Source organism: Pogona vitticeps, chromosome 4, assembly GCF_051106095.1.
Source record: "Pogona vitticeps strain Pit_001003342236 chromosome 4, PviZW2.1, whole genome shotgun sequence".
In the NCBI taxonomy this organism is placed as follows: domain Eukaryota; kingdom Metazoa; phylum Chordata; class Lepidosauria; order Squamata; family Agamidae; genus Pogona; species Pogona vitticeps.
The window spans coordinates 136,262,063-136,288,225 of record NC_135786.1 but is presented as its reverse complement, the minus strand read 5'-3'; the positions used below and the strand labels follow the sequence as shown (position 1 = coordinate 136,288,225).

Genomic DNA, 26,163 nt, shown 5'->3' with positions numbered 1-26,163 from the left:
CGGTGAATGTCAGATCCGCTGCAGAAGCGCGGGGGATCCTGCAAAGCGGGGGCGGGGGGGAGAGAGAGAGTCATCCGGAGGCTGGCTGGGGCTGCCCAGCTGTCCGGGTGAAGGAGGAGGAGGAGGAGGAGGTGAGCGGAAGGGTCAGGCCGAAGAGGCTCACGGAGAGGACCGCCGTCGCCGCCTTTGGGTTCAGGAGCTCCTCTCTTTCTTCTCTCCTTTTTTTCCCTCCCTCTTTCGTGCGTGAATAGCTTGGGTCCAAGAGAGCCCCGTCCGCCGGCTTCCAAGCCGGAGAAGCCCCGTTGCGGAACAAAGGACGAGGAAGGCGAGCGAGGGAAATCCCTGCTTGCGGCAAGCCCGCGGCGCTCGGGTCGGGACTGGAAAAACGAGTGCCGCGGCTTGCTCGGAGGGAATTTGGCCCGAGGAGACGGATAAATTAAAGGCGGCGGCGGAGGAGGAGGGCGCAACCCCGCCGTCCCTCCTCTCTCTCTCTCTCACCCCGCGTCGCCCAGCACCGAGAAGATGGAGAGTGTTTTAAAAGGCTTTTTTTAAAGGGAGGGAAGGAGATCTGTCGCTAGGTGAGATCCTATTTTTAAGCGGTGTTTCTTTTTTCAAAAAAAAATTTTTTTTAAAGTCAATAAGAGCTGAAGGTTATTGTGGGAGCAAGTGGCCTTCTGCAGCACCAGCGGCGTGTCTGCGTGAGTGGGCGGAGGTAAAAGGGGGGCGGCGGCGGCGGCGGCGGCGGTGTTTCCACTCCTTTGCAACGTGGGATTAAATGGCCCCGGCCGTGGAGCTTCGATGACTCCGGCAGAGGCAGCGCGAATGCGGCAGCGGTGCCCGTCCCAGCAGCAGCAGCATCCCCACCGACGGCTCTGCTGAAAGGCGGCCTCAGAGCAGCTGCGGTGAAGGCGGGCGGTGCGTGATCCGGCCTCCTCGGGCATCCTCTCTCCACGCGGCGCTTCTTGGCTTACCCTCAGCCTCCTCCGTGCCGCCCGAGGGGGGGGGGAGAGGTGTGTGGGGCGGCTCACTGGTCAGCATCGCCCGCTCGGTCGGCGGCGCGGGCAGGAAGGAAGGAAGGAAGGAAGGAAGGAAGGAGCGAGCCCTTCTCCCCGCACTCTTCTCTCCGGCGCCGCCGCTCGAGCCTGTTTCCAGGAGCATGGCGACGCTCCTGCGGAAGATCGGGCTCATCCGACTTCACAACCGGGACACGGAGGATCCCAAGCACCACCACAACCATCATCACCACCACCACCACCACCGCGGCAGCCTCCAGCAAGGCTCCTCCTTGCGGGGCAAAAGCCACCAGAAGAGCAAGCCGTTGCAAGGGACGCCGGCCAGCGGCTGCGGCAGCCCCAGCAAAGAGAGCGGCAGTAGCCGAGGCAACAGCCCCGCGCGCAGCAGACCCAAGAAGGTGCTCGAGGTGGTCAAGCAGCAGCAACAGTCCGAGGGCCCCGACAGCGCCAGGGAGAAAGCGCCGCCCCACGCGGGCGGGAAGGAGCCCGGCCTCGGCAAGGAGCCGCCGTCGGGGGGCAGCCACGGGGGTGGCGGCGGTGGTGGCGGCGGCGGCGGCGGCGGGCGCTCCAGCTCTGCCTTGGCGCCCTCGTCCTTGGTGCCGGCCAGCCGGCAGGCGCACTGCACGCAGGTGCGCACCCGGCGGCTGATGAAGGAGCTGCAGGACATCGCCCGCCTCAGCGACCGCTTCATCTCGGTGGAGCTGGTGGACGAGAGCCTCTTCGACTGGAACGTGAAGCTGCACCAGGTGGACAAGGACTCGGTGCTGTGGCAGGACATGAAGGAGACCAACACCGAGTACATCCTCCTCAACCTCACCTTCCCGGACAACTTCCCCTTCGCGCCGCCCTTCATGCGGGTGCTCAGCCCGCGCTTGGAGAACGGCTACGTCCTCGACGGCGGCGCCATCTGCATGGAGCTGCTCACGCCCCGCGGCTGGTCCAGCGCTTACACCGTCGAGGCGGTCATGCGCCAGTTCGCGGCCAGCCTGGTCAAAGGCCAGGTAAGGGAGGAGGAGGAGAAGGCCCTTTGGCTGGGTATGCAGGGGCCGGAGGTCAGCACCACAGAACTGGAGGGGAGACTGAAGCCAGGCTTCGTGAAGGTGGCTTCTCCGTCCTCCATTGAAGTCCACCGCTCGAGCTTGTGATGGGGAAAAGGCACTTCGCAGTGCTTGTTTCTGTTGCTTTGTATGGCACATGGTCATGGTTCAGTCCTTCGGGCTGGAAATAGTATTTTGAGGCAAAGCCCAGAAACTTGGCTGAAACTCATTTCCACCATGCTTGGAGCTACATGGAGATGTGTTGCTGCATTGCTTTGACTAAGTAGCTGAGGGCCAAACAACACATTAAGTGGGAGATCTGTGTGTAATCAGAATTCTGGATATTCCCCACATACCTTTGAAAGTCATTGGAGGAGACTTTGCATTTGGTCAGAGCAGGTCTACTGATCCAGCCAAATTCAGAGCCACTCACATCTAATTTTATTTATATTTATATCCCCCTCTCCTGTGTTGCTTGGTCCTAAATTGCCTTAGTCTATTGGCCGAATTGCATTATTCAGAACATGTACAGTACTGCCCTTTGGAGTGCCACAGAAAATCATGGGATGCACCTCTTATGGCAGTTGTTTCCCATGGGGGGTGCTGCTGCAAAAGATTCTGGGATGCCCTCTGAGGCAACATGCTCCTTTCAGTAGTGCTGATAAAATTACCTCTGGATCCTTCCAAGAACCCTGCCTATAATCCCAAGAAAGTATTTTTCTGTTGTTGTTTACTGGTTAGAGCTGCACCTTAACCTCACCCTCCCCCCCCCAAAAAAAATGAGATTCAGAGTAGGTAACAATAAAATGGGTGTGGGTGGGTGTGCAGTTTGATTAAAACATGACACCACTTTAAAAGAAATGTAAAAGAATTCTTTGAAGCAGCATCTGCTCATATTAAAGGCTTTCCCCTTTACGCCAACCCATTTTAATGGCAAAGGACTGTCACCTTTGGTAGGGAGTTCCACAGTCTAAAAGGAGCAGCAGAAGAAGCCCTCTGTGGGGCAGTGCAGCCCTCCTGCCTACTTTCTGTCATCCACAGAAGGATAGTTGTTTGCCCAGACTACTGGCCTCTGAGGCTCTGTGAGTGGAAAGGGATATCTGTCAAGAAATGGAAAGCTGTTCTGGTCCATAAGCCCTTGCGCAAAGGATTATGGTTCTTTAGCATCCTGTTCACTGTCACAGCTTGGAAAAGGTCCTCCCCCCACCCCTTAAAATTGGTTCCTATAATTTTTGGAATTGCATCTGAAACAAATAATTTTTTCAAGAGTGTTCCTATTCTGTAGGTCCTCATGGACTATGGAAAATTTAGTAAAACAGGAGTTTGTGCATACATACATTGTTTATAAAATTATAGGTGATTTGGAAAGAATAAGTAAAGACTAAGTGATTGTTTTTCCTCTCCCAAATCATTAGAGTTTAAAAGCTAACAAATGAAATCTTGACTGGCAGAAGTATTTCTTTAAAGAATAAGATGTTTAAATCCTTCCCTCATTATAGAATGGCAGCTATCTGATGGATAAAAAGGATATGTAACATATTCATGAAGAACATGTAGGTGAATGAGTAAGCGGCATTATTAACAATTACTGGGAACAGTGAGCTGGAAGTAGTAAATTCTCCTATGTGGCCACATGACTAGTGGCTATTTTAGGAGTCATGGTATTGGTCTGGAGAGGCCTCTGGCCAGATACAGCAAAGCAATTTTTGTGGTCTGGAGCAACTTGTTTCTGACATGGTGCTATACTGTGGTGCTATATGAAAGTGAGGAAAGGAGGATCTCTGCCACTTCACCTAAGGTTGTATGAATGTGCAAAAGACAGAGCAGGACACTTTTTGAACCAAAGTTCAACACTGCTGATCTGAAGCCATATCAGATAAAAGCTAAGCTATCTTACCAGATCTGCTATCTGTTCAAAATTATGTGTGTATTCAAAGATACCTTTCCAGGCTTTAGGACCCACAGAGGACGACCTTCCATTGGTCCAACCACAAGAAGCACATTTGGTGGGAACAAACGTGCAGGGCAACAGTGCCTATAGCATTTAGGCTATAAAGGTAAACGTTCCCCTTGACATTGTCCAGTCGTGTCCAACTCTAGGGCGCAGTGCTCATCCCCGTCTCCAAGCCGTAGAGCCAGCATTTGTCCATGGACAGTTTCCGTGGTCACGTGGCCAGCGTGACTAGACACGGAACACCGTTACCTTCCCACCAAGGTGGTACCTATTTATCTACTTGCATTTTGCATGCTTTCGAACTGCTAGGTTGTCAGGAGCTGAGACTCCGTCGCGTGGATTCGATCTTACAACTGCTGGTCTTCAGACCTTGCAGCACAGAGGCTTCTGCTGTTTAACCCGCAGTGCCACCACATCCCACAGCTATTTAGGCTATAGCTGCATTTATATATTATATTTCTAGATGTACTCACCATATGACGAAGGGAATACTTGAACCTTCCCTCCATCCTGAGAGCTGTTGCCCTCCTACACACAGAGGGTGACAGATTTGAAGTGGGAGAGCTCTGTTAGTTGTGGGCACCCACCATGTGCACCAGAGCCCTGATTTTGCAAGGTCTTGACTCATTTGGAAACAGACAGTGGAACTGTCCCTTCTCTTGTCATCCTCTGTGTATAGGAAGCTGATGAAAATGACACTGGGGATAGGGCTAATGCTCTGCCTCCTTTTTGAGGTGTATTCACGGATGTAACACCTGAAGAAGCTTCCTTGTATATCATCATTTCAGCAGGTTTGACCAGAATTTCTTGCTCTGTTGGGCCTCTTGATTCAAACAGTGCCAGTATAGGGTTTGGAAATACCTTCCCTCGCTTACAGGATGGGTATAAAAATATGATTTATATTACAATACACATAGAAACTGGATTTAATTGGAATATTTATCAGATTTTTGGACATTTTAAATACAATAGAATTTTCATCTTGTTGCCTGATTAAAATAAAATCTGAATAAACTAATATTAAACTTACTCTTACCATCTCTTCAAAATGAATAAATGGAACTGTGTCAGGTACTTCATTTCCCATATGCATAAAGCATCATAGGAAAATACATGTTGAGAGCAGGTTTTTAGGTTGCTGAGGTTGCCCCCAGCCATTGGTCCCTTGCCACCACCAGCAGTCAATATGTGCCACCCTTTAATTCTGCAGTCCCTGGACAATATCAAACCCACTCAACTCAGATGAAGAAACTTGCAAACAGATATGAAGATGGTTTTTTTTAAATAACATGTTTTATTGTCTTAAAATAATGTTCAGAATCCTAATACTTTGTGTAGTCCTATTAAATGAATAACAATTTGCTAAGCTGAGTCCTCTTTCAGTTCCATTGATTCAAATGGGCCTACTATGACTTACTACACTAAAGTTCAGTTAGAATAAGCCAATTTGAATCAATGAAACTTCTGGAAAAGTTGACTCAATCATTCCCTGTTGACTCAATGGGCCTATTCGAATATAATTTACCTCAGAGAACAACAGTTTTTTTCCAATGGAATACAAACTTTGCATAATTATAAAAGCCCAGGTTTATGATTTACTACTTTTTTTCTTAAAGCATTCTTAAAACACTGCAGCTTGGACACATTATATTTATTTGTTTATTTAAAATATTTTGACCCAGCCTTTCTACTTAGAAGGATCCAAGACAAGTATAGAGAGTTATCTATTATCAAGCAGTGTACCATATATTATTTTGTAAAATTTGTTTTTAAAAAATAAGTTTTTGTATGAACAGATAAATAAGACAAATGGATACTATAGTTTTTGCAGAGAATCTAGATGCTCTAATTGTATTTAAGTACTTATTTTGATGTTGTAACTATTGAGTGAGTAGGTGTCATAGTCTAGGAAATGTATGATTTTTTCATACTTTTTTCCCTTTTGTGATTAATTCATTCACAAAAATGAATCCATTTACTCAAAGCAGGTTTTCTATTGATATAGGCAAAGGTGCATATTTAATTTTGGTAGCTCTATTTGCCTGCTTAAAGTATCAACAGGTGCCCAAATTCATTGTTTATTAAAATAAAATTTTACAAGGTCATTAGGATCAAAGCAGTTTCACTAGGAATATATGCATATTTCCATCTGATGAAAGATGCAAACAAAATATTGACATCTTAAATGTCGAAGCATTTGACATTTCATTTTTTCCTGGATAAGAAATAAAAGCAGGATTATCTGCTTTTGCTGTGCCTTACCAGAAAACCATTAGGAAGAGAAATGTCCAAATATTATAAGAGGTTCTATTTCAGAGTGGTTACTTGTACTTGATATAACAATTTGTATCACTGAAATACTATCCTCTTTGTGCTGAAAAATCCACCGGTAATTGATGGATGTTGTTTGCATTTTCCCCTTGAAATACATCTTGTAAATATCTATCAGTTTGGGGATTAGAAGTTGAGAAGAGGTGACAAACAAGTATCTTGCTTTCCAAGGCTAGATTGAAGGGCTACTTTCACATTCATATGATTTTTTTTCATTACTTACTTATGAGTAATTCATGTCATTTTGAAGCTAGCATGAGCAGCATTTCAGTGTTTTATTTCTTGCAATTTTAAAGAAAACAGGATGTTGCTTAATTGTTTTATGTGACTCAACAGTGATCATTCCAGACACAAACAAAAGAATCTTGTAGTTTAAAAACAGGTTTAATTAATAGGCTCACCATACATTTAAGTGTAGTGGCTTGTTCTCCTTTGATGTTACTCTATTCCCTAACAGAGGCTCATTTTTCACATGTGTATAAATAAAAAATGAGATGTATAACATCTCTGAAGCCAGCATACATGAAAGAAGGATAGTCTAAACGCATACAATGTATTCAAAAATACATTTTAAAATAATCGTTTTAGGTGTTTGTGTTTTTTTAATTGCAACACAATGAACTGTCTTACTGGAGTAAGTAAGAGTCCAGTAAGACAGTTCATTGTGTTGCATTTAAAAAAAAAAACAAAAAAAAACTAAAACGATTATTTCAAAATGTCTTTCTGAATACATTGTATGCATTTAGACTCCTTCTTTCATCAGAATGGTAGATCAGAAATTATAATTTCAAAAGGAAAATGTCTCTTAGGTAGAGAGTTTTTTAAATTGTCATTTTAAAGATACAGGTTGTAATCTTCTCCGAGGAGAGTGGAGCTCACCTTTAAATAAATAGGCATAGGATTATAATACACATCTAACTGTTGCTTCACCATGCAGTTCATTGGAATTTTGTCATTGTAAAGTAATTAATATATTTAGAAGAAAATATACTGCCAATCTTCATGTCATTAAGAGCAAAGGCAGGGGACCAAAGTAAACTACAGTACTATCAATAGTTTTGTAATGCTTAGTTCTAATAAAAATGAAGGTAATTACTAAGGGAGAATGGGAGGTAGTATTAATAGTACAGCTTGGCCAGTGTCTGCTTGATAATCTGAACTGTTGTCTGGTCCTCAAATCCACCACAGTGCAATATGTGTTACATTATATAACCTTGATGATTCTGTTGCGTAAGACAGAGTGTACAGCAGCTCTGGCTATGAGACACTTGAAAATCTTGATTCCATTTGCAAAGCTGGCCAGCAGTTAGTTTAAGAGTGGTACTGCACTGAGAGGGGGAAATGTGTCACTCACTGATTTTATGAAAGCCTGAAATACCAACTTTATGTACTGTATTTTAATACTTAGTTTAAAAAAATCCCCAATATTCAATAAGTAGCTTCTGCTACTCCAATTAGATAATGCTGACATAAGGTTAAAGCCAATATCACTAGTATATTTCTGCTAGTGCAACAGGACTTGAATCATTTTCTCCTCCCTCTCATGGTGCCACCTGAACATCTATTTGCTTTTCTGGGTTTCCCAACCCTTCAGAGCAAATTTTGACGACGCACTGGGATATGTGATGGAAGAGGGGTGAAACACTCTCCTTGTTTAGTGGACAGACTTGCTTCTGTCAGTGCAGTGAAACCATTGGATCCTTGCCATAGCTTTGTCGGTTGTTGGGTGTTGTTTTTTTAAATAAAAAGACACAAAGGGGCCCCACTGTTGCAGAAACTGCCATTTATTCCTGCTCATTGCCTCCTTTCCTTAAAGAATGACTAATCCATAGGTTTTCTAAGGAGTGTTGAAGGAGATGCTTTATCAAAAGCTTCTTGAAACTCAGACTACACAATGGGTTGAATGCAAACTCAATCATACAGTAGACTGAAATTAATGGTTGAAATCCTGTTGATTAGGAAAGTAAATCAAACTACAGTAGGTACATTGAATCAGTGGGAATTTGGTGAGTCAACTGTGTAAGCTCTACTTATTCACATGGTCACCCTCTAGTTATGCCTTACCTTAGTATAGTAAGTTGCAACTAGAGTAGACCCACTTGAATCATGTATTTTGTGATTGTGGGGAACTTTTTGGATTGAAAACCAAACTGCTCTTGGACAGCGTGCCGGGGTGGTGCTATCAGCTCCAGCACAGTTTCTGTATTTTCTGTACTGTAAAGATAGATGCAGATAATCCATTTGGCTTTTCTGCATTTTCTTTTAAACCCTTTAAACTTAGGTTTAACAGCCTTGTCTTTCTACAGTTCAAGTGGCACCATGTCCGGTTTCCTTTTGATTTGGAGGGAAAGGAGATTTTTATTCATACTTAATTCATACTGGAATGTATGAATGGCATCAGTGCTCAAATAGATATACCGTGTTCTTAAGTAAACAATACTTTTTCCACTTGAACCTCTAGGTGATTTCTATCAGTGGAAAAGAGACTGAAATGTTTTTATCATATCTGCAAATGGAGAAAATGTAGTTGAGAGTTCTTGGATAAAATAGTGAATATCTTTGGAGTGCAGGAAAGGATTTTAAGACATTTAATCAGCAAAGCCAAGCATTTCAGAATTTCTGAGTGTTGTGTGTCTTGAACCCAGGAAAGCACTAGAAGCATATAGCAGGAGCAGAACCTGTTATCAACAGCTGAGACAATTGTGGGCATGGAACAGATTTAGCCCCAGCTCCAGTGATGTTCCCAAGTATTCTTCCTTTTCTTTTTTCTTGTAGGAAATAATGTCAACAATTCACTGAAACACTGCACTTGGAGACTTTGCTTGTGGTGAAGTAAAATCCTGCCATTCACTTTTGATTGTGGATGACTTGTTCATTGCTGAAACTGATAGATCCAGCAGGAACAATGGCAGAGTGTGCTCTGTTGGTGGCAGAGTAGATCCCTGCCACATGTAGGATCTGAAACAGAGTGCAGTGGGGGAGGGAAGAGGTAGTTAGATACTCTAGCTCACCTGTGTTTCTCTTTTATCTTTTCTAGCTCTATATACTGATTGGTACTTCTAGGCAACCTTCCATCTTTCTCTGAGGTTACTTCCTGGCTCTTCTTGCTCTTACCTCTTAAATGTGCAGAGTAGATCTCCAAGACTGGAAGCCTGCTCTAAAGATCTCTGTAATTAAGTTTAGCAACGTTCTGCTCCTGCACTATTCCCAAACTGATTTTCTGTACAGTAAGTTTCCTTTTGGCTGTGCTGCCAATATCTGGAGAGAGACTGAGAAAGAAAATAAAAGCAGAATATTTTCCTCATGCACCTTGCTATCATCTCTGCCACTAAGTCAAGTAGACTTGCACATTGTTGATCATTAGCTGGAGCTTGATCAGTCATAGCAAAATCTGCTTCCTAATGGACATACACAGCAAATATATATCTGGGGTGGGGAAGTTTGCTGAGGGAACAAGAGGTGTTCAAGGGGGAACAGATAGTGAAGAAAGGGTTAAGCACACACCCCTCAGCTTTTGTACTGCAGATTGCTCTTCCACCAGATTACCTTGCAACTGTGCCTTGGAGGCCCATGTTGCTGGACCAACAGCTGAGCATTTAGTTCTGGTTTGAAGTCCCGTATACAGGTCAAAGAGCAACAGTGAGTGTTTTAGTATCCTGTTTAGACCATGATAATTTACGTTATCCTTCTTAATGTTTCATATGTTGTACCATGTTCATCTTGCTTGTTAACATGATAATTTGTTTGTCTTTTAAAAATGCATGAATTGCCTTTCCTGGTTTTCAAGAGCTTGTTGTGATTGTAAAATTGTTAAACACAAACTAAAATCAAGTGAACAGGATTGTTCTGCTCTTGGCACAGCTTCTGTTAAAAGAACTGGGAGAGAGCAGTTTCCTTTCACCATTCTAGCCTGGGCAGCAGGAACAGCTGCACCGGGGAGGTAAAGTCCCCTCACAATAGTGCTTGGCTGCTAAGGTGACACTGGATTTTGGCCCAAGTCAGCAATTATTACATCTTCCTTCTTTGTCTTTGCCAGAGTGCTTCAGAAAGGCAGGCTTCTGAGAGAAAGCATTGCACATGTGCAGTGTTATTTGTTTGTAGACTTAACTCCCTAGATTGAGGGAAAACACGAACACAAACACGTTCTTACACAATGCATGAGCAGGTTATATCTTTATTAGACCACTAAATTTTTTTTAATAAATAGCTTGCTTTTGACCTAAAGCAGTTTTCATTGATATGCACCAATATTTTGTGGAGCGTGCAGAACAAAATATAAGAGTACCAAAAATCCTTGGCAAGTGTCCTGTGCCAGGTATGCTTCTTAAATGTGAGTTTAAAAATGCAGGCTGCAAACACCATTGGAAGTATGGTTACAATGTCTGGATTCCCCCCACACACACACACTCCTCAAGCAAAGGGACATGTCCTTTTGGCATATAGTGTGGTCTTTGTTTAAGATATTTTGACCACCTTTTCCCTTAAGGAGGCGCCAAGGCAGCTTTCAACATTAAAAGACAACATTTAAAGCTAAAAACAGTAAAAAAAAACATTAAACAAACACCACACTAAAACAAAAGCAACACCAAAAAGACATGCAAAGCACTCAGGCAGCCAGTTGCTAAAGGAAAGCTTGCTTGGAGAGCAAGGTCTTTCCCTGCTTGCTGAAGGACAGCAAAGATGGGACCAGTCTAGCTTCCTGTGGGAGGGAGTTCCAGAGTTTGGGAGCAGCAACAGAGAAGACCCTCTCTCGTGTCCCCTCCCAATGCACTGTGAAGATGGTGGGACTGAGACTAGGGCTCCTCCTGATGATTTTAACACTTGAGCAGGTCCAGAAAGGGAGGTGCAGTCCTTGAGATAGCTTAGATCCATGCTGTTTAGGGCCTTATAGGTGAAAACAAAGTAAGGCATTATACCGGAGGAATAAGGGGTTTTGAGAAACTGAAAAACCAAGATAAGGCCTTAGCTGTAGGAGAAAAGGGCATGATGGAGGTGTGCCTGGCTGCTCTTCTCTTTCTTTAGTCAGAGCAGTCGCAGGGAAAACAGGAAGGAGGGACACAATGAAGGTGTGTCTGGCTGATATTTTCTTTAAATGCCTTAAATGGTTAATGTAGTTAGTTAGAGAACATGGTGTTGTATTTATCCTTGATTGAACTGCGTATTGAAAATGATGACGTTAAATATGTGAATTTTCAATTCTGAGTTTGTTTCAATTTGATTGCAGTGTGGGAAGATGATTGGTACAAAATCAATGTGCAGTTTTAGCATTGCAAGATGTTGTATTTTCTACGAATCCCAGCCTTTAGAAGTGTTTAACAGATCACTTGCAGCACTTCAAGATTATGTATCAGAAGAGGTACTTGCACATTCATTGCATCGCTGTAAACATGGGGACAGCTCACTTTTTGGCAATAGTGTGCACTCTTAATTGAGGGAGTCAGACTTGTTGGACTAAATGGAATTTATTTCTCGATAAACATGAGCCATGCAATGGCCTGTATATATATAAGATTGCATCCATGTATCCCTTAAGGATACTAGGAGGGGCTAACCACATGACCAGGTCAAAAAAGGCAAGCTGTCTGGCATTGAAATCTGATACCTGAGGTTATAGAGATTATGGAGTTAAAATGGGATTGCTCTTAAAAGACACTGGTGCCGATACTAGCTCCTGGATTTTCTGAGCATAACATTTACTTTTGCACTAATACATAAAGAAGCATTTTGCTGTTTGTTTAACTTTATGCTATCAAGGTATAAATGCTTCTTTCTTAATCCCTTTTGAAACAGCGATGGTAGACATCTGTCAGTAGTCTTGTGAGCTTGATGGGGTTGAAAGGCAGTGATATAACCAAAATCATCCAGTGTCCCTTATGATGGCCAGTGGGAGATTTGAGTCTGGATCTAGTGCTTTATCTTCTCTGCATTACAATGGCTTCCGTGTCATCAGACATTCTGCCATTGAATTTTTAAAGCAGACGTGGGAGCTGTGCAGCTGGATCAATACCTCTGGAACGGTTCACGGCTTAGGTTGTTGGACTTCTTTTCTGGTGGGTTATGTCCTTCTGCCTACTTGTACTTGTACCCAGTTTCCCAGTTTGTTACTTTTCTAAAGCCAAAATTATGTGTAGTGGGCTTCCCTTTCCCTTTAAAAAAATGGACAAGTATCAGGACGTCTTGCTTTGTTTGTGTCGGAAGTACCACAGTACAATTACTGTAGTAGATATATAATTTTTACCAAATTACATATCTGGGGTAGCTAACATCAAATTTTCAGTGGAACATGCTGAGGGGCATTGAGGACACTGACTTAAGTGTGAAATTGCCTGTTCTCCTCACTCAGAAAGAATTGTGTTGGTGCAGAAGCCTTATTTTCTTAGATTCATCTCAGTTTTGCCAAATCCACTCCGTAGCCTATTAAGTGACTTTCCAGTAACCTAGTTCTTTGTGTGATCGGGGGCTACAGTTTTTTTGGGTTCTACCCATCTTAAGTGATAGGTGGTTCTTTCTTTCCATATTATAGTACTGGCATACTATGTTATTTTTTCAAGATTCACAGGCATTCTGAAATCTTATTATTATTATTATTAATTTTTGCTTGATTTAATGTGGGAGAGATGGCATGGCAGCCAGAGAGTAGATGCACATTTGACGTAGATGCTTCAAGCCTTTCACCGTGAGCTGCTATTTCTCTCTATGTGTATATCACTGGATGCAGTGCCTGTTAGGTAATCTATTTTCTCAGTTGAGGTTGGTTTCAGGCATCTAATTATTTTACAGTACTCACAGATTACTACATCTGCCTATTTTGCATGGGCTGAACTATACTGCATTGGGCTGGCATGTTTGCCAAAAGAATATAGAAGCATGAAGTTGGAAAGAGCCTGCAAGGCCATCAAGTTCAACCCCCTACTCAGTGCAGGAATACAATCAAAACATATCTGCCGGGTGATTATCTAAGTTTTTCTTGAATGCCTCCAGTGTTTGAGCACCCATCAACTCCCGAGGTAACTGGTTCCACTGTTGTACTGCTCTAACAGTTAGGAAGTTTTTCCTGATATTCAACTGAAATCTGGCTTCCTTTAACTTGAGCCCATTGTTGCGTGTCCTGCACTCAGGGATGATTGAGAACAGATCTTGCACCTCCTTTGTATGACAGCCTTTCCTCATAAGGCTTGGTTTTCAGCCCCCTGATCATCCTTGTCACCCTCCTCTGAACTTGTTCCAATTTGTTAGCGTCCTTCTTGAAGTGTGGTGTCCAGAACTGGACACAATACTCAAGATAAGGGAGATAGTACTCAGTGTTTGTAAGTTTTCATTATGCATCTTTGGTATATAGACAGCCAGGATGATCTTTTGCCTCAATGAACTGGTCATACACCTCATGGACTGGACAGGTATTCAATATAATTCCATCCAATGTTGTTCTAAACTTCTGCCAGTCAGCTTTTAAAAAATTATATCTCCTGTGAAATTGTACTGTTGATGCTCAGACCATTGCCCTGAGTTGGCCTATTGTGAGTTAGTGCTGTATATTCAGAATTGGGGAACAGGCTGACGTCAGACACTGTCAGGCTATAAGCTCAGGAACAAACATCAAGGCCAGGTTATAGGCACACTGCCATCTTTCACTACTGAAAGATAGTGGAATCGTGCTATAATTATTAATGAGGCCTAGTTGGGACATTTCTGCCCATTTTAGCTCCACTGCTGTTGGAGTCATGGAGTGCATATTCCCACGCACTGCTGTGGCAATTGAAGTCACCAATTATAACATGTATTTTTTGCTCATGAAAATTGCCCAGGAGTTTAAGGGAAAGGGTTGCATTAGGTGGTTGAGAAATGGAGGATGCTGTGCAATTACTTAGCTCCACTGTTATTATCTCTGTATCATTGTGTTCTGTGGCAGCAGTAGATGATAGTTGGAGGTCAGGCTTGACTAATATAGTGCTTCTGTACTGTCTGTCTATGAGATAAGCCACTCTGTTCAAATCAACAGTAACCTCAAATTCAGGAAAGCCATCTAAGTTATGTTGTTGTGTAGTTTTCATCCTGAGCAGATTCTAAATGTGTGTTGAGATTTTGTGTGGGGTTGGTGAATAGTAGAAAGCTTCAGTTAGCCTTATCTTAGAAATGGTGTTATGCATTCTGTCTATGGAAAGCTGCTCTGACAAGATTTGGGAATTGCCAGTTAGAGATAACATTATCTCCAAAAATCAGCACTTCTGCTCCTTTAAATACGATTTTCTTTAAGAAGAAAAATATGGTACATCAGAGAATGCAATACATTCAGATATAACACAACTCCTGGACTAACACCCACTTCTGTCACCATCAGCTATATACAACTGCTTATTTGACTCACATACATTAATTATTTCTATATCTTTATGCACTGCTAACATTTCCCCCCTTAAGCCTATATGGATAATAAATGTTTTTCTGTGTATAAGATGCCCCCATGTGTAAGACCTCCCCACACACTTTTCTAACCCAACATTTTGATCCCTCCCCCTCCTTAATTCCATGTATAAGACAACCCTCAATTTTTAATTATTTTAGACAAAAGGATCATCTTATGCACAGAAAAATATGGTAAGCCTGGGCAGTAGACATGTGCAGCACTAACTTGATTTCTGTTTTGTTTGATCTCCTAAAAGGATATTTCATGAACATTCTGGGTTATTATCAAACAATTTCCTTTGCAAAGAAGCACAAAATAGATGGCTTTCATTGATTGGTCAGCATCTACAACCATGGGTTATTGTAGAGAAGCAAAAAGTATTATGTAGAACAGGAGTGGGTAATAGTAGCATTAGAGTTGACTTCGGCCTATGGGCACCCTTGGCTAGCCAATACTACCCCTTCTCTGATAGCAGTTAAGTTTCTTCAGAAGTGTTATTTTGAAATTGTAAGAGCCAGACGGAAGAATAACTTTGGGGATGTAGAAGCGTGGCTGAGGAGGGAAAGGCTAACTCCACTTCCCATGCACTGTGAACCCTCCAAAATGTCTTCTCTCCCTCTGCATCAGTTTGGCTTGGAAATTACCTCTGATTGGCTTTGAAGAGGTGAAAGAGACTGTGTTCAATGTACAGTGGTGCCTCGCTTAACGGGCGCCCCGTTTAACGACGAATCTGCATAGCGATGGCTTTTTTGTGATCGCATTGCAATGTTGCCTATGGGGAAAAATCGCTTTGCGATTTTTCCCCATAGTCCCATTTTCCCCCAGCTGAGTGGCGGGAGCTTCCAAAGCCGCTCAGCTAGGGGAAAATGCCGGCTAGGGCTTTGCGAGGACCGTGGGGGAGGGCTCCCCCGCGCTCCTTCCCAAGCCCTAGCCAGCATTTTCGCCCAGCTGAGCGGCGGTGGCTTCGGAAGGACCGCGGGGGAGGGTTCCCTCCCCCGCGGTCCTCCCAAAGGCCCCATTTTCGCACAGCTGATTGGCGGTTCCAAAATGGCCGCCCGCTGTGTTGCCTCGCTTTAGAGGCACCGAAAATGGCCGCCCCTATGGAGGATCTTCGCATAACGGTGAGTTTTCCCCTCATAGGAACGCATTAAACAGGGTTTAATGCGTTCCTATGGGATTTTTTGCCCCGTATAGCAACGAATCCGGATAGCGATGATTTATCCAGAATGGATTATCGTCGCTATGCGGGGCACCACTGTATATGATTGTATGAGAGAGAAAATATGTATGTGTGCATGTGTGTGCACATGTACGCATAAGGGAGTGAAAAAGTATAAGGAAATTTGTTAGTTGTTAGGAAAAGCATTCCACAATCTGACAAAAATTCCAGCACCAATGTTGGAGGGAGAAGTTAGTCTGGGTGAAAAGAAGAGAATGTGGCACAGCGAGAACTCTTAATCTGCAGTTTTCCTGATCTTATAATGTGAAATTGCTGTTAGCATTTAAATGAATGTAGAAAATCCAGTTCAAAATCTCAAAACACCGGTTACACAATGCAGAGCTTGAAGTGTGGATTTCACAATTATGAAACTCAAAGTTTACAAAAGATACTGTTTCCTAGCCGCTCAGCAGGATGCAAAGTACTATCTTCTCCAGTCAGCATGGTTCACACAAACCACTGCAGTTTCTAAATAAATCAGTAGGGTGCAAACAGATGCTGTTCTCCAGTAGCCCTGTAGGGTGCAAGCCAAATAACCCCATCCTGCGTAAAGGAAGCAATGGAACAAGCACATGCACACATAAAAGAAGACAAAGATAAACTCTTCAGGCTGCCATCCAGAGAATTTATTCTGCATCTGGAAAATTACTTTGCTTATGCAAGAAAAATGTGCTGGAAGGTTGCTAGAGGAAAATTTAGTTGCAGCTGGAAAAATCTGTACTATGGACAGACAGTTCCTTCACCCTGCTAATAATGGCCATAACTTGTAGGAAGGGCTTGCACATCCATAATCAAGAAGTAGAGCTTCTTCTGGACAGCACTACACTCAGCTGGTAGAATGTAGGCTTATTCTTTTCAGAGAGATCACCTCCATATACAGTATATGCATGCAAAAGATGCAATATTGGGGAGAAAGAATTCTCCGTGCTGTGTGAGTGGAAGAAGGCTCAAACATGCAGCAGCTTGTATATGCAGCCAGAAGTGATACAGTTTAACACTTTACCATCTATTTATTGTTATTGTGCACACTGATCTTCAATCCATGACATCTAGAATCGTGTCTTATGTGTATTTTGGATTATAATTCCTAAAATTCCCCAGGGAGCACAGAGACTAGCCGTGCTGCCTGGGGAATTCTGGGAGCTGTCATCAAAAACTGCATATACAGTGGTGCCTCACTTAGCGACGTTAATTCGTTCCGCAAAAATCGCTGCAGAACGAAAACGTTGCTATGCAATATTAAAAAGCCCATAGAAATGCATTGAAACCCCTTCAATGCATTCCTATGGGCTGAAAACTCACCGTTGAGTGAAGATCCTCCATAGTGCCACCATTTTCGGTGCCTCTAAAGCAAGGAATCTGTCCCTAAACACAGCGGGCGGCCATGTTTTTTTCCCGGTGGCCATTTTGAAACCGCCAATCAGCTGTGCGAAAATGGGGGCTTTGCAATGATCACTTCCCTGCAATCATCGCAAAGCGAAAATACCCCATAGAGAACATCGCAAAGCAATCGCTTTTGCGATCGCAAAAACAGCATCGCTAAGCGATTTCGTCACTAAACGGAGTGATCGCTAAGCGAGGCACCACTGTACATACATCTCTAATTGCATCACACCTAACTTGATCAGATGTCTTGAGTATGATGTAATGTGGTGGTCTCTGCTCCTGGGTACAAAGTTGTACTAACCCCAAAACACAATTTCCACAGGGCTCTGTGCAAGTACGTAAATCTCCATCTGTTAACACAGTACTGTAGTGCAGAGCCTGGTTGTCTAGCCTTCATAATTACCATGTTCTGGAGACTTTACAAGCATCTTGAAAAATCAGGACAAAGCTTGCTGCACCCACAGGTATCTCTTTGACCGGCAAAAGGTGCTCACTGGAAAGTGATTGCTGAATCATTCACTGGGAGGTGTCCTGATCCACTAGAAGAAGACTGCAGTGAATTCATTTTAGAGGGGTTTAAGGGGAAATGGCATTACTTTAATTCGACAATATAACAATTAGAAGTTGCTTCCATGTCAAGGGGAACCTTTACCTTTACCTCCCCTATGTGGAGTTCTGACAAAAGTATGATCAGAGAATTTCACTCAAATCAGAGAACCCATGTAGTTTTGAAAGATAAACTCACAGAAAGTTAAACTCTCAGCAGCTATTAGCTTTGGCAGTTAACCTCTGTATTCAAAGGTGATGTCGTTCAGATTACCAGATGAAACTCACCAATGCTGATTGCTGTCTTGCTGCTCTTGTCCTTATGACAAGGACAAGTGGTTAGCCCTTGTGGCAACAAGTGTACTGGACTAGATAGACATGTAGGCTGTTGAAACATAAACAGTATCTCAATCTATAATTATACATTTAATAAATTTCAGAACAGAACTTCCCATTCATAAACTCCACTTGAGCTACACATTGAGTTTAGCTTGTATTATGCATAGAATTTTTGTCTATAGTTAGTGGTTTACTTTAAATGTATTTTACCTGCATTTCATAGAAAGGAAGAATAGGTACCCCTTTCCTTTTTTTTTTTTTTGGAAATATTTTTTTAAAAATTCAATTGCTAATACATTGTTCTCAGGTGCATGTCATCAGAATGTGTTATTTTCTGTTGAAATTGGAAAAATGAACACCTACCAGCAGGCACTGCAGATTTCTTAATTCCACCTCTAACCTCAAGCATCAAAGCAAGAATTCTCCATTGCCAGTTTCCATGTTTATCTGTTAGCTAACAAACACAGCTTTGACAAGGCCAGAGTAAACTGGCAAAGTCATGGAATCATTCTGTTTTTTCAGTAAATAATCACACGGGGGAAATGAGACGTATTTCAGATGTGTGTTTCTTGGTCTTGGTCTTGTTATTGCAGTTGCTGTTCAGATATAATTATACAAGAGTAACTAGTGATCTGTTATTTATCAAAAGCATTTGAAGCAGAAGGCACGTAATTGTAATAATCAGTTTTACAGTCGAGGGCACAATACATGTGAAGGCAAAAGATGCATTTGTTCTTTTGACTGCCCTATTTGTGTGTACAATGAGTGTTGAGGGTCAGTTTTTTGTCCCCCCCCCCTTTTTTAGGATAAATTTGCAAGGACTGCTTTGCCTTCAGCCCTAGCACACTTAGATTGTATAGTCCATCATCCCGGTTAGAAATGTTTTCATATTGGCTCTGCTAATGGAATTGAGCCAGAGTCATATAAGTGTATGAATCACTGAGAGCTAAGCAAGGAGTGGGTTCGCCTCACCATAGCGATGCTGCATGAATGGTGAAATATCAGTGCAGACTCTGCATTCCTGTACATCTGACAGTTGGGCACCTATATCACCTTTCTGAATAGTACTGTCACAATTTCATTGGCAGTGAGGATTAACATTTCGTATCCAGGTATAGCTGAAACATTCTCATGATGGCTTAAACATTGAAAACATCCCGTATAAATTATAATGAGTGTGTCTTAATATCAGTGCATCCTGATCCAGTGAGACATTTAACAGTACAGGAGGTTTGGAAAATAGCAGCTAATTGCTGTAACACATTTCTCTACATTGTGTCTGTTACATTTACACTAGCTGCAACTTGTAAAATGTTGCTTTTTCACCACTTCAATGTAGTGATGCTAGACTACCGTAGGAAACCCTTTTTAAACAGGCAAAGCTATGTATGGCATGTAAGTGGAAGTCGTTAAGGAAGCCATCTAAACAGCAGCGAATTAATAAGCACTTGGAGGACTATGATTATGTATAAATGTATTTAGCAGGTTCAACAAGCAACAAAACCAGGGCCAAGATCGAGCTGTGCATTTCAGTCACCAAATAGTATCAAAATAGGGGCTGTCTTTTCCTGCACTCTCCATCTGCAGCCTTTTGTGGCAACACCAAACACCTCCTCCAAATAATTCCCTAATATTCCAGAAGGTTCGTAGATTACAGAAAGGGCTGCAGGAGGGAGGAGAGATCACCATTTCTGATAGAAGCAGTGGCACCTAGCAAAAATACACCATTATATTCCAGCTGAAGTTTTTTGAAAGGCACCACAGTGGTTTGCATTGATTTCTGTGGGGAATCCCTTAAAATTTCTAATCAACCTCCAACTTATTTGCAGATGTTTGAATAATTTATTTGGCATATGATCCACATAAGTTCCATTGTATCCAGAAGCAGCCTGAGGGCCAAAGATGGAAAATCCAGATAGTAATTTTTTTGCCCTTTAATTAATAAAGACCCCTATCTACCAGGACCTTCTCCTTTGCATGCCCCATTTAAGTGAAACTGGGTTGTACAAGAGTCTATCATTCTTTTGTGGAGCCTAATATGCGTTGGAGCATAGGAAAATCCTTTCTTAGTCTGGCTGTTGGCCTATCATCTGTTCCAACATCTTATTTCCTGCCACTGCCAGTGAGCTGGTCTTCCAGTTTTCTGGAAGCAGTTGTCATTCCATGTTATTTTGGCCTCCAGCACCTGTTTGCTGCCTTTGAATGTGATGGTTCTATTTGTATATTAATGGATAATAGCAATTAACATTTACTTCATTCATTTAGGAAATTCATATACAGTATAGTACTTCTCTCTATCAAAAGAAAGATCCCAGGGCTTTGTATTTCTATATCATTTCATAAATGAGACTAATCTTTTCTTTTCCAAAAAGCCATCTGTGTTTCACATTTTTTAAACATTTATAGCCTGTGTTGGAGCACCAACTGCTTCTTCAGTTAATTCCCCCCCCCCCGGAAAAATCCTCATGGCAGTGATTGCAGCCTTTGCCACAAGTAGGTGAAGAAGATGCAGGGGGGTGAGTGGGTCAAGAGCAGGTTATAGGATGATCATGTATGTACATGAAGGTCTGGCGGACAGTGGGAGAAATGGAACTCTCCCTGCCTCCCAGTTTGTCCAGTAAAAAAGTTGGAAATTTGGAGGAAGGGTCCTGTGGACATTTGGCACCTTTAGAAAAACGAGTGGCATGCTTTTTAAGATAAGGTTTTATAATACTTTTTTCGCTGCACTTTGTTCATCGCAGTCTTCGGGATCACATAATTAACAATATGCAGACATGTATCACCCAAATCCTATTCATTTAGGTTAGAGACTGACATTTCATTTTTAGACAGCTGAAAGAGAGACCCTTGCTCGTGGTTTCTATAGCCATCCACCTGTGATTTTTCTTCTATTTTGTTCCTTTGTGGCATTACTGTGGCAAAGGGACCATCTTAAAGCTCAATTTTACCCTTTCTACTCCCAGGTGCAAATAGTCCTATGTTACCAAGTGATATTTTCTGCTGATTTTCTTATGTGGCAAAAACTTAGCTGTATACTGTTGCATAAAACATTTGTATAGAAACTCTAAAAAGGGTCTGCTGGTCTTAGTGTTTAATTGCACAGCTTTGAAAACAAATAAAATCACACTAATATTTTCATATACGAACCTGCCTGCCTCTTAAGATCGTTCTTTTTCTGTCCCAACACCTTCACAGGCATGTTTACCAGAAGCATGAAAAAGGGACTTCCTGGTGGCTACTCTCAGGCCATAGAACTCGCTTCCAGGCAAAGTTAAGCTGCCCCTTTCTCATCCTTCTGCAAACAGGCAAAGACATTTTAATTTAGACAGGTCTTTCACCACTGAGTGACAATGAGAAAAGAAAGAGACCTTTAAGGAAAAGAGAGGTGCTCCCATGGCACAGTGGTTAAACCGCTGTACTGCAGCCTAAACTGTGCTCATGACCCGGGGTTCAATCCCTGGTAGCCGGCTCAAGGTTGACTCAGACTTCTATCCTTCCGAGGTCGGTAAAATGAGTACCCTGCTCACTGGGGGGGCAATGTGTAGCCTGCGTAATTAACTTGTAAACCGCCCAGAGAGTGCTTGAAGTGCTATGGGGCTTCGCTTTTGCTTTGCTTTTTCTAAAAATGTATGTTAAAGGTAATTTACACAGTGTTAATTCTCTGCTGTTTTAATGCAATTAATCTATAATGTGTAAGGATTTTTAAAAAATGTCTGTTTTCTGAATTCATGTTGTGATCCCCCTTGGGTCCCATAAGAGAGGAAGGCAAGATATAAATAAAATAAATTAGATTTTAAAAACACAGGATTAAAATGGAACAACATTTAGGTGAAAAAACGCCAGAAGGACCCATTTGATCTGTTTCCAAAGGAGTCTTAATGCCTAAGGTGGTCTCTGTGAATATCCTTTCAGTTGTAAATGTATTAACACAAACAGCACACCTATTCATGCAGTTGCTAAGCTATACATTATGCACTGCACGTTCTTAAAGAAATCATTTTATCTGTCTGTCTGTCTGTCTGTCTGTCTGTCTGTCTAAACCATTTTAGATAAGTTTCTCTTTTAAAAAGGACCCAAGTCAATTTACAACGATTAAAAGTTAGCATTTAAGCTAATAACAATGAGTATACAATACTAAAAGGATCAATGAAACATAAGCAACATTAAAAAAAACATTCACCGCAGTAAGGCACAACAATCCATTTTGAAAACCCCACTTCACAGCTATTCACTCAAGGAAAGCTTGCCTGAAGGAAGGGGTCTTTGCCTGCTTGCAGAAAGACAGTAAATAATTGACCAGATAGGCGGGATATAAATAAAATAAAATAAATAAATAAATAGCCATCCTGTGGGAGGGAGTTCCAGAGTCTGGGAGCAGCAACAGAGAAGGTTCTCTCCCATGTACTCACCAAACACACCTGTGAAGGTGGCAGGACCAGGAAAAAAGTCCTCTTCTGCTGATCAGCGAAGCCGTTTAGGGTTTTTTTTATAAGTTAGAACCATCACTTTAAATTATGCCTAGAACCGGATCAGCAGCCAGTGGAGCTGCTGTAACGGGGGGGGGGGGGGTTCTGTGATCCCTGTGACCAACCCCAGTTAACAATCTGGCTGCAGTGTTTTTGACCCACTGAAGTGTCCTGACACTTTCCACATAGCTTTCCTCAGGAAAGTCTAACATTCTTTAAAAATTAAGTCGCATACATCATTTAATTTGCCCCTGAATTTTTTCTTATTGGGAAGGGAGGAGGAATAAAAATGCCCACCCCATGGCCTCGAAATTTAGGAATTTTTTATTCAGTGCAGAATTCCATCTACAGAATATGGCAGCCCGACCGGAAAAATAAGAGTCTTTACTAATGATAGCGCAAAGAGATGCCAAAATGGCAAGTGCTGCCCCTAGGGATATCTAGCTTTCATTTGCCATTTTGTGATTGCCCCTGTGCTGTAAATAAAATGTCACATTTGCCTTCCTTTCCGCAGAGCTGCCGAATCTCATAAGGCCCCTTCACGCGTTACATTTTCATTCACAAGTGTTAACATTTGTACCTTCTAAGGTTCCATGTACCTTGGAAGTTTATAAATGGTGACATTGGTATCACTTGCAGCGGAAAGACACAAGTTACGTGGATCAAATTTCTGATACATGGATCTGGAATAATTAAGACACTAAAGCTGCCTCTGGTGTTACATGGTGAACTCTTGTTCTGATGCTTGCATTGCAAAAAGTTTTGTGGGAGACCGTGCTCTTCTCAGACTTTTGTATAGCTTAATAACAATAGGCATTTGCACATATGGCCAGTTGTTGTCTTTGGAACCTACAGTTGGTATTTATCTAACAATTGCTGTTCTTTTTTTCCAGTTCTATTACTTTATAGAAGAAATTGGGAAGATTATATTTTACATGTTCTGTGATTTAATTTGATGCTTCAGTGATCTGCAAATTTAGTAAAAGCTTAAACCATAAACCAACCAAGCTTTTACTGTGAGGGCAATGAAATCAGAGGCTTCATTTTAATTCATTTTACTTTCACATTTTTTTACTGTTCTTTCACATAGGACCTCAAAATAGCTAATGTCTATATAAAAATGCAGCACTCTGATCAAACACAAGAAATACCTATAATCAGAAATGCGTTTTTCATATATGTAATTAAAATAATGCAAAGAGCCCTCCCCCCAAAACCCAAACAAAGAAAATACTTGTTTGTTCCTTAAGATCATACAAATAAATATGTTTTTAAAGGGTACCTAAAAGATGATTGTGTGGGATGTTAAGGCCTCTGATGGACTCACTGGGTTACAAAGATCCATCGGAGCATGTGTTGGTCATTCTGGTTTAATGTTGCTAAGTGTGATATCTCCAGTGCCTATATCTACACTAGAAAGCAGCATACAAATGTTCTTTTCTTGGTTTCTTTTATTTAGGGCCGCATCTGCAGAAAAGCTGGAAAATCAAAAAAGTCCTTCAGTCGTAAGGAAGCTGAAGCCACCTTTAAGAGTTTGGTGAAGACCCATGAAAAGTATGGGTGGGTTACTCCTCCTGTGTCTGATGGCTGATATCCTTTGCAACCCACACATCAGACGCTAAACAGAACAACATAATGACAAAAATGAAGTACTCTCTTTGACATTTCCTTAATGCTGTATACCACATCCATCCTTTTTCTACTTCAGCTTCTGTTAGATATCATGAATGTCAAGAAGACATCCAAATTATTTATGAACAGATCTGTTTGCAAAGGGAGGGAAGGGAAATGCTATATAAGATTATATTTTAAAACTGGCGAATGATCCGCTTGATCATCTTTAAAGTCACTTTAGAGCAGATGCTGAAATTGTATCACTTGCCCCCCCCACCAGCCCCTGCCCTGTTCTTCCATCCAAGCCACATTGTCACTGCTTGTTCCCATGGCACAGCAACACCAACCAGCGGTACTGGAAACTCCATCCATTGTTGCTTAGTTCATTTAAATGTAAAACGAAGCAGTTAATATTTAAATAGGGAAACAGTGCATTGCAGATCCATGTTTGCTATACTGTTTTTAATCTGTGTTTCCAAGCAGGTTGACCTAACTTGAAGATGTGTTTTCTTTTGTTTGTTTTTTTTTCCTGTGGAGCTGTGGTCTGCTGTGGCTAAATTTTAGACCTCATTTGTGCTCTGTAATATGACCTTCAGTTCATGAAAACAGAAGTCTAGCAAAGACACAAGCTCTGATGTTTTTCTAAAAACACCCAGTTGGTCAAAATGTGCTAGCTATGGTAATATTGTGGTGTGCTGTTGTTCCTGATAAAACCAATGTGATCACATGAAGGTCAGTTGATGAATTTTCTGGGTCCAGGATGCAAGAGGGGTGGGTGGGCAAATGCATCATATCTTCCCTATTGGATGAGGTATTATTACAACAGCATATTTACCTGTCCACTTTTGCAGCAGCCAGACTAGGCAAAAGACAGACAAATTTAATCTTAAGTAAATGGTACTCAATTCGAAATGATGAACCTGTTACTAAAGTGAAGTCAGATTTTTTTTTAGGCATTTCTGTGACTATTTGCATGCCTAGATTTTCCTGACCCCAAACATAATAAAGTACATGAAGCCCCATGTCAGAGAATTAGTGAATATAAATGTCCAGCAGAGTCCCAAAGGATTTAAAGACTCCATATTATGTTCCTAAGAATACAACAGGTGAGTTTGAAATGTGGAACCCAAATGGAGAATTGTGTTGGACGCATTCTAAATAAAATCACCCAAACCATTTAATTGCCTCAAGACTTAAATCATTCTGTTTGAAGGACTACTGTGTAACGTCAAAGATTCTACAGTTCTATACAATGGCAGTTGGACAGCTGGCAAAATGGTGATGCAGCGGTGTGCCCAGTTTCCATCGCTGGTTGGTCCATGCAGCTAGTGTGAGGGAAGAATTTTGTGTGTGTACATGTTGATGAAAGAATGTAGCATGTGCATATGTGTGGGTGAATGATGGATGCATATATATGTGTAGGTATGGACAGATGCAGAAATTAGGAAATCAGTAGGGTAAATGCAATGCATTGATCCTTAGGGAGCTCAGAAATCTAATTCGGCTATATTTACACTGTAGGGACAGATGGTTAATAATGATGTTGATCCTCAGTTGATAATTATGATAAAACTTAAACGCTTATCAGAAAAAAAGTTGAAAAATCCCATCCATGACTTTATCCCACTCTTCTCCCTTTGTCCCAGTTCTGCGATTAGTAGAGAAAGAAACAGCTGCATAGCAGACTACGTGACTCCCTCCCCACTGTTTCCTTGCTCTCCTTGAGAGAGAGGGCAAGGCTCAGAAAGAGCGACAAGCCCCCAAGGTCACCCAGTGAGCTTCATGAATATCAGAAGGTGGATCTCCTAAGACCTCCGTCCTGCTTTTACCACAAAGTCAATTCTCAGTACCCAA

The 26,163-nt window shown here is 42.0% G+C and overlaps 1 protein-coding gene across 1 annotated transcript; it reads left to right on the top strand.

Annotated features, from left to right (window-relative positions):
* UBE2QL1 (ubiquitin conjugating enzyme E2 QL1) lies at positions 1 to 25,490 on the top strand. Its single transcript, XM_020795596.3, has 2 exons — positions 1 to 2,014; positions 24,155 to 25,490. Exons 1-2 carry the CDS (start codon positions 1,157 to 1,159, stop codon positions 24,284 to 24,286), a joined length of 990 nt encoding a protein of 329 aa, XP_020651255.3. The 5' UTR covers positions 1 to 1,156; the 3' UTR covers positions 24,287 to 25,490.
* Positions 25,491 to 26,163: the final 673 nt, after the last annotated feature.

Coding starts and splice junctions, on each gene's coding strand:
- UBE2QL1 (XM_020795596.3), top strand. CDS start 1,157: ATGGCGACGCTCCTGCGGAAGATCGGGCTCATCCGACTTCACAACCGG. Junction 2,015..24,154: donor CCAGCCTGGTCAAAGGCCAG/GTAAGGGAGGAG, acceptor TCTTTTATTTAG/GGCCGCATCTGCAGAAAAGC.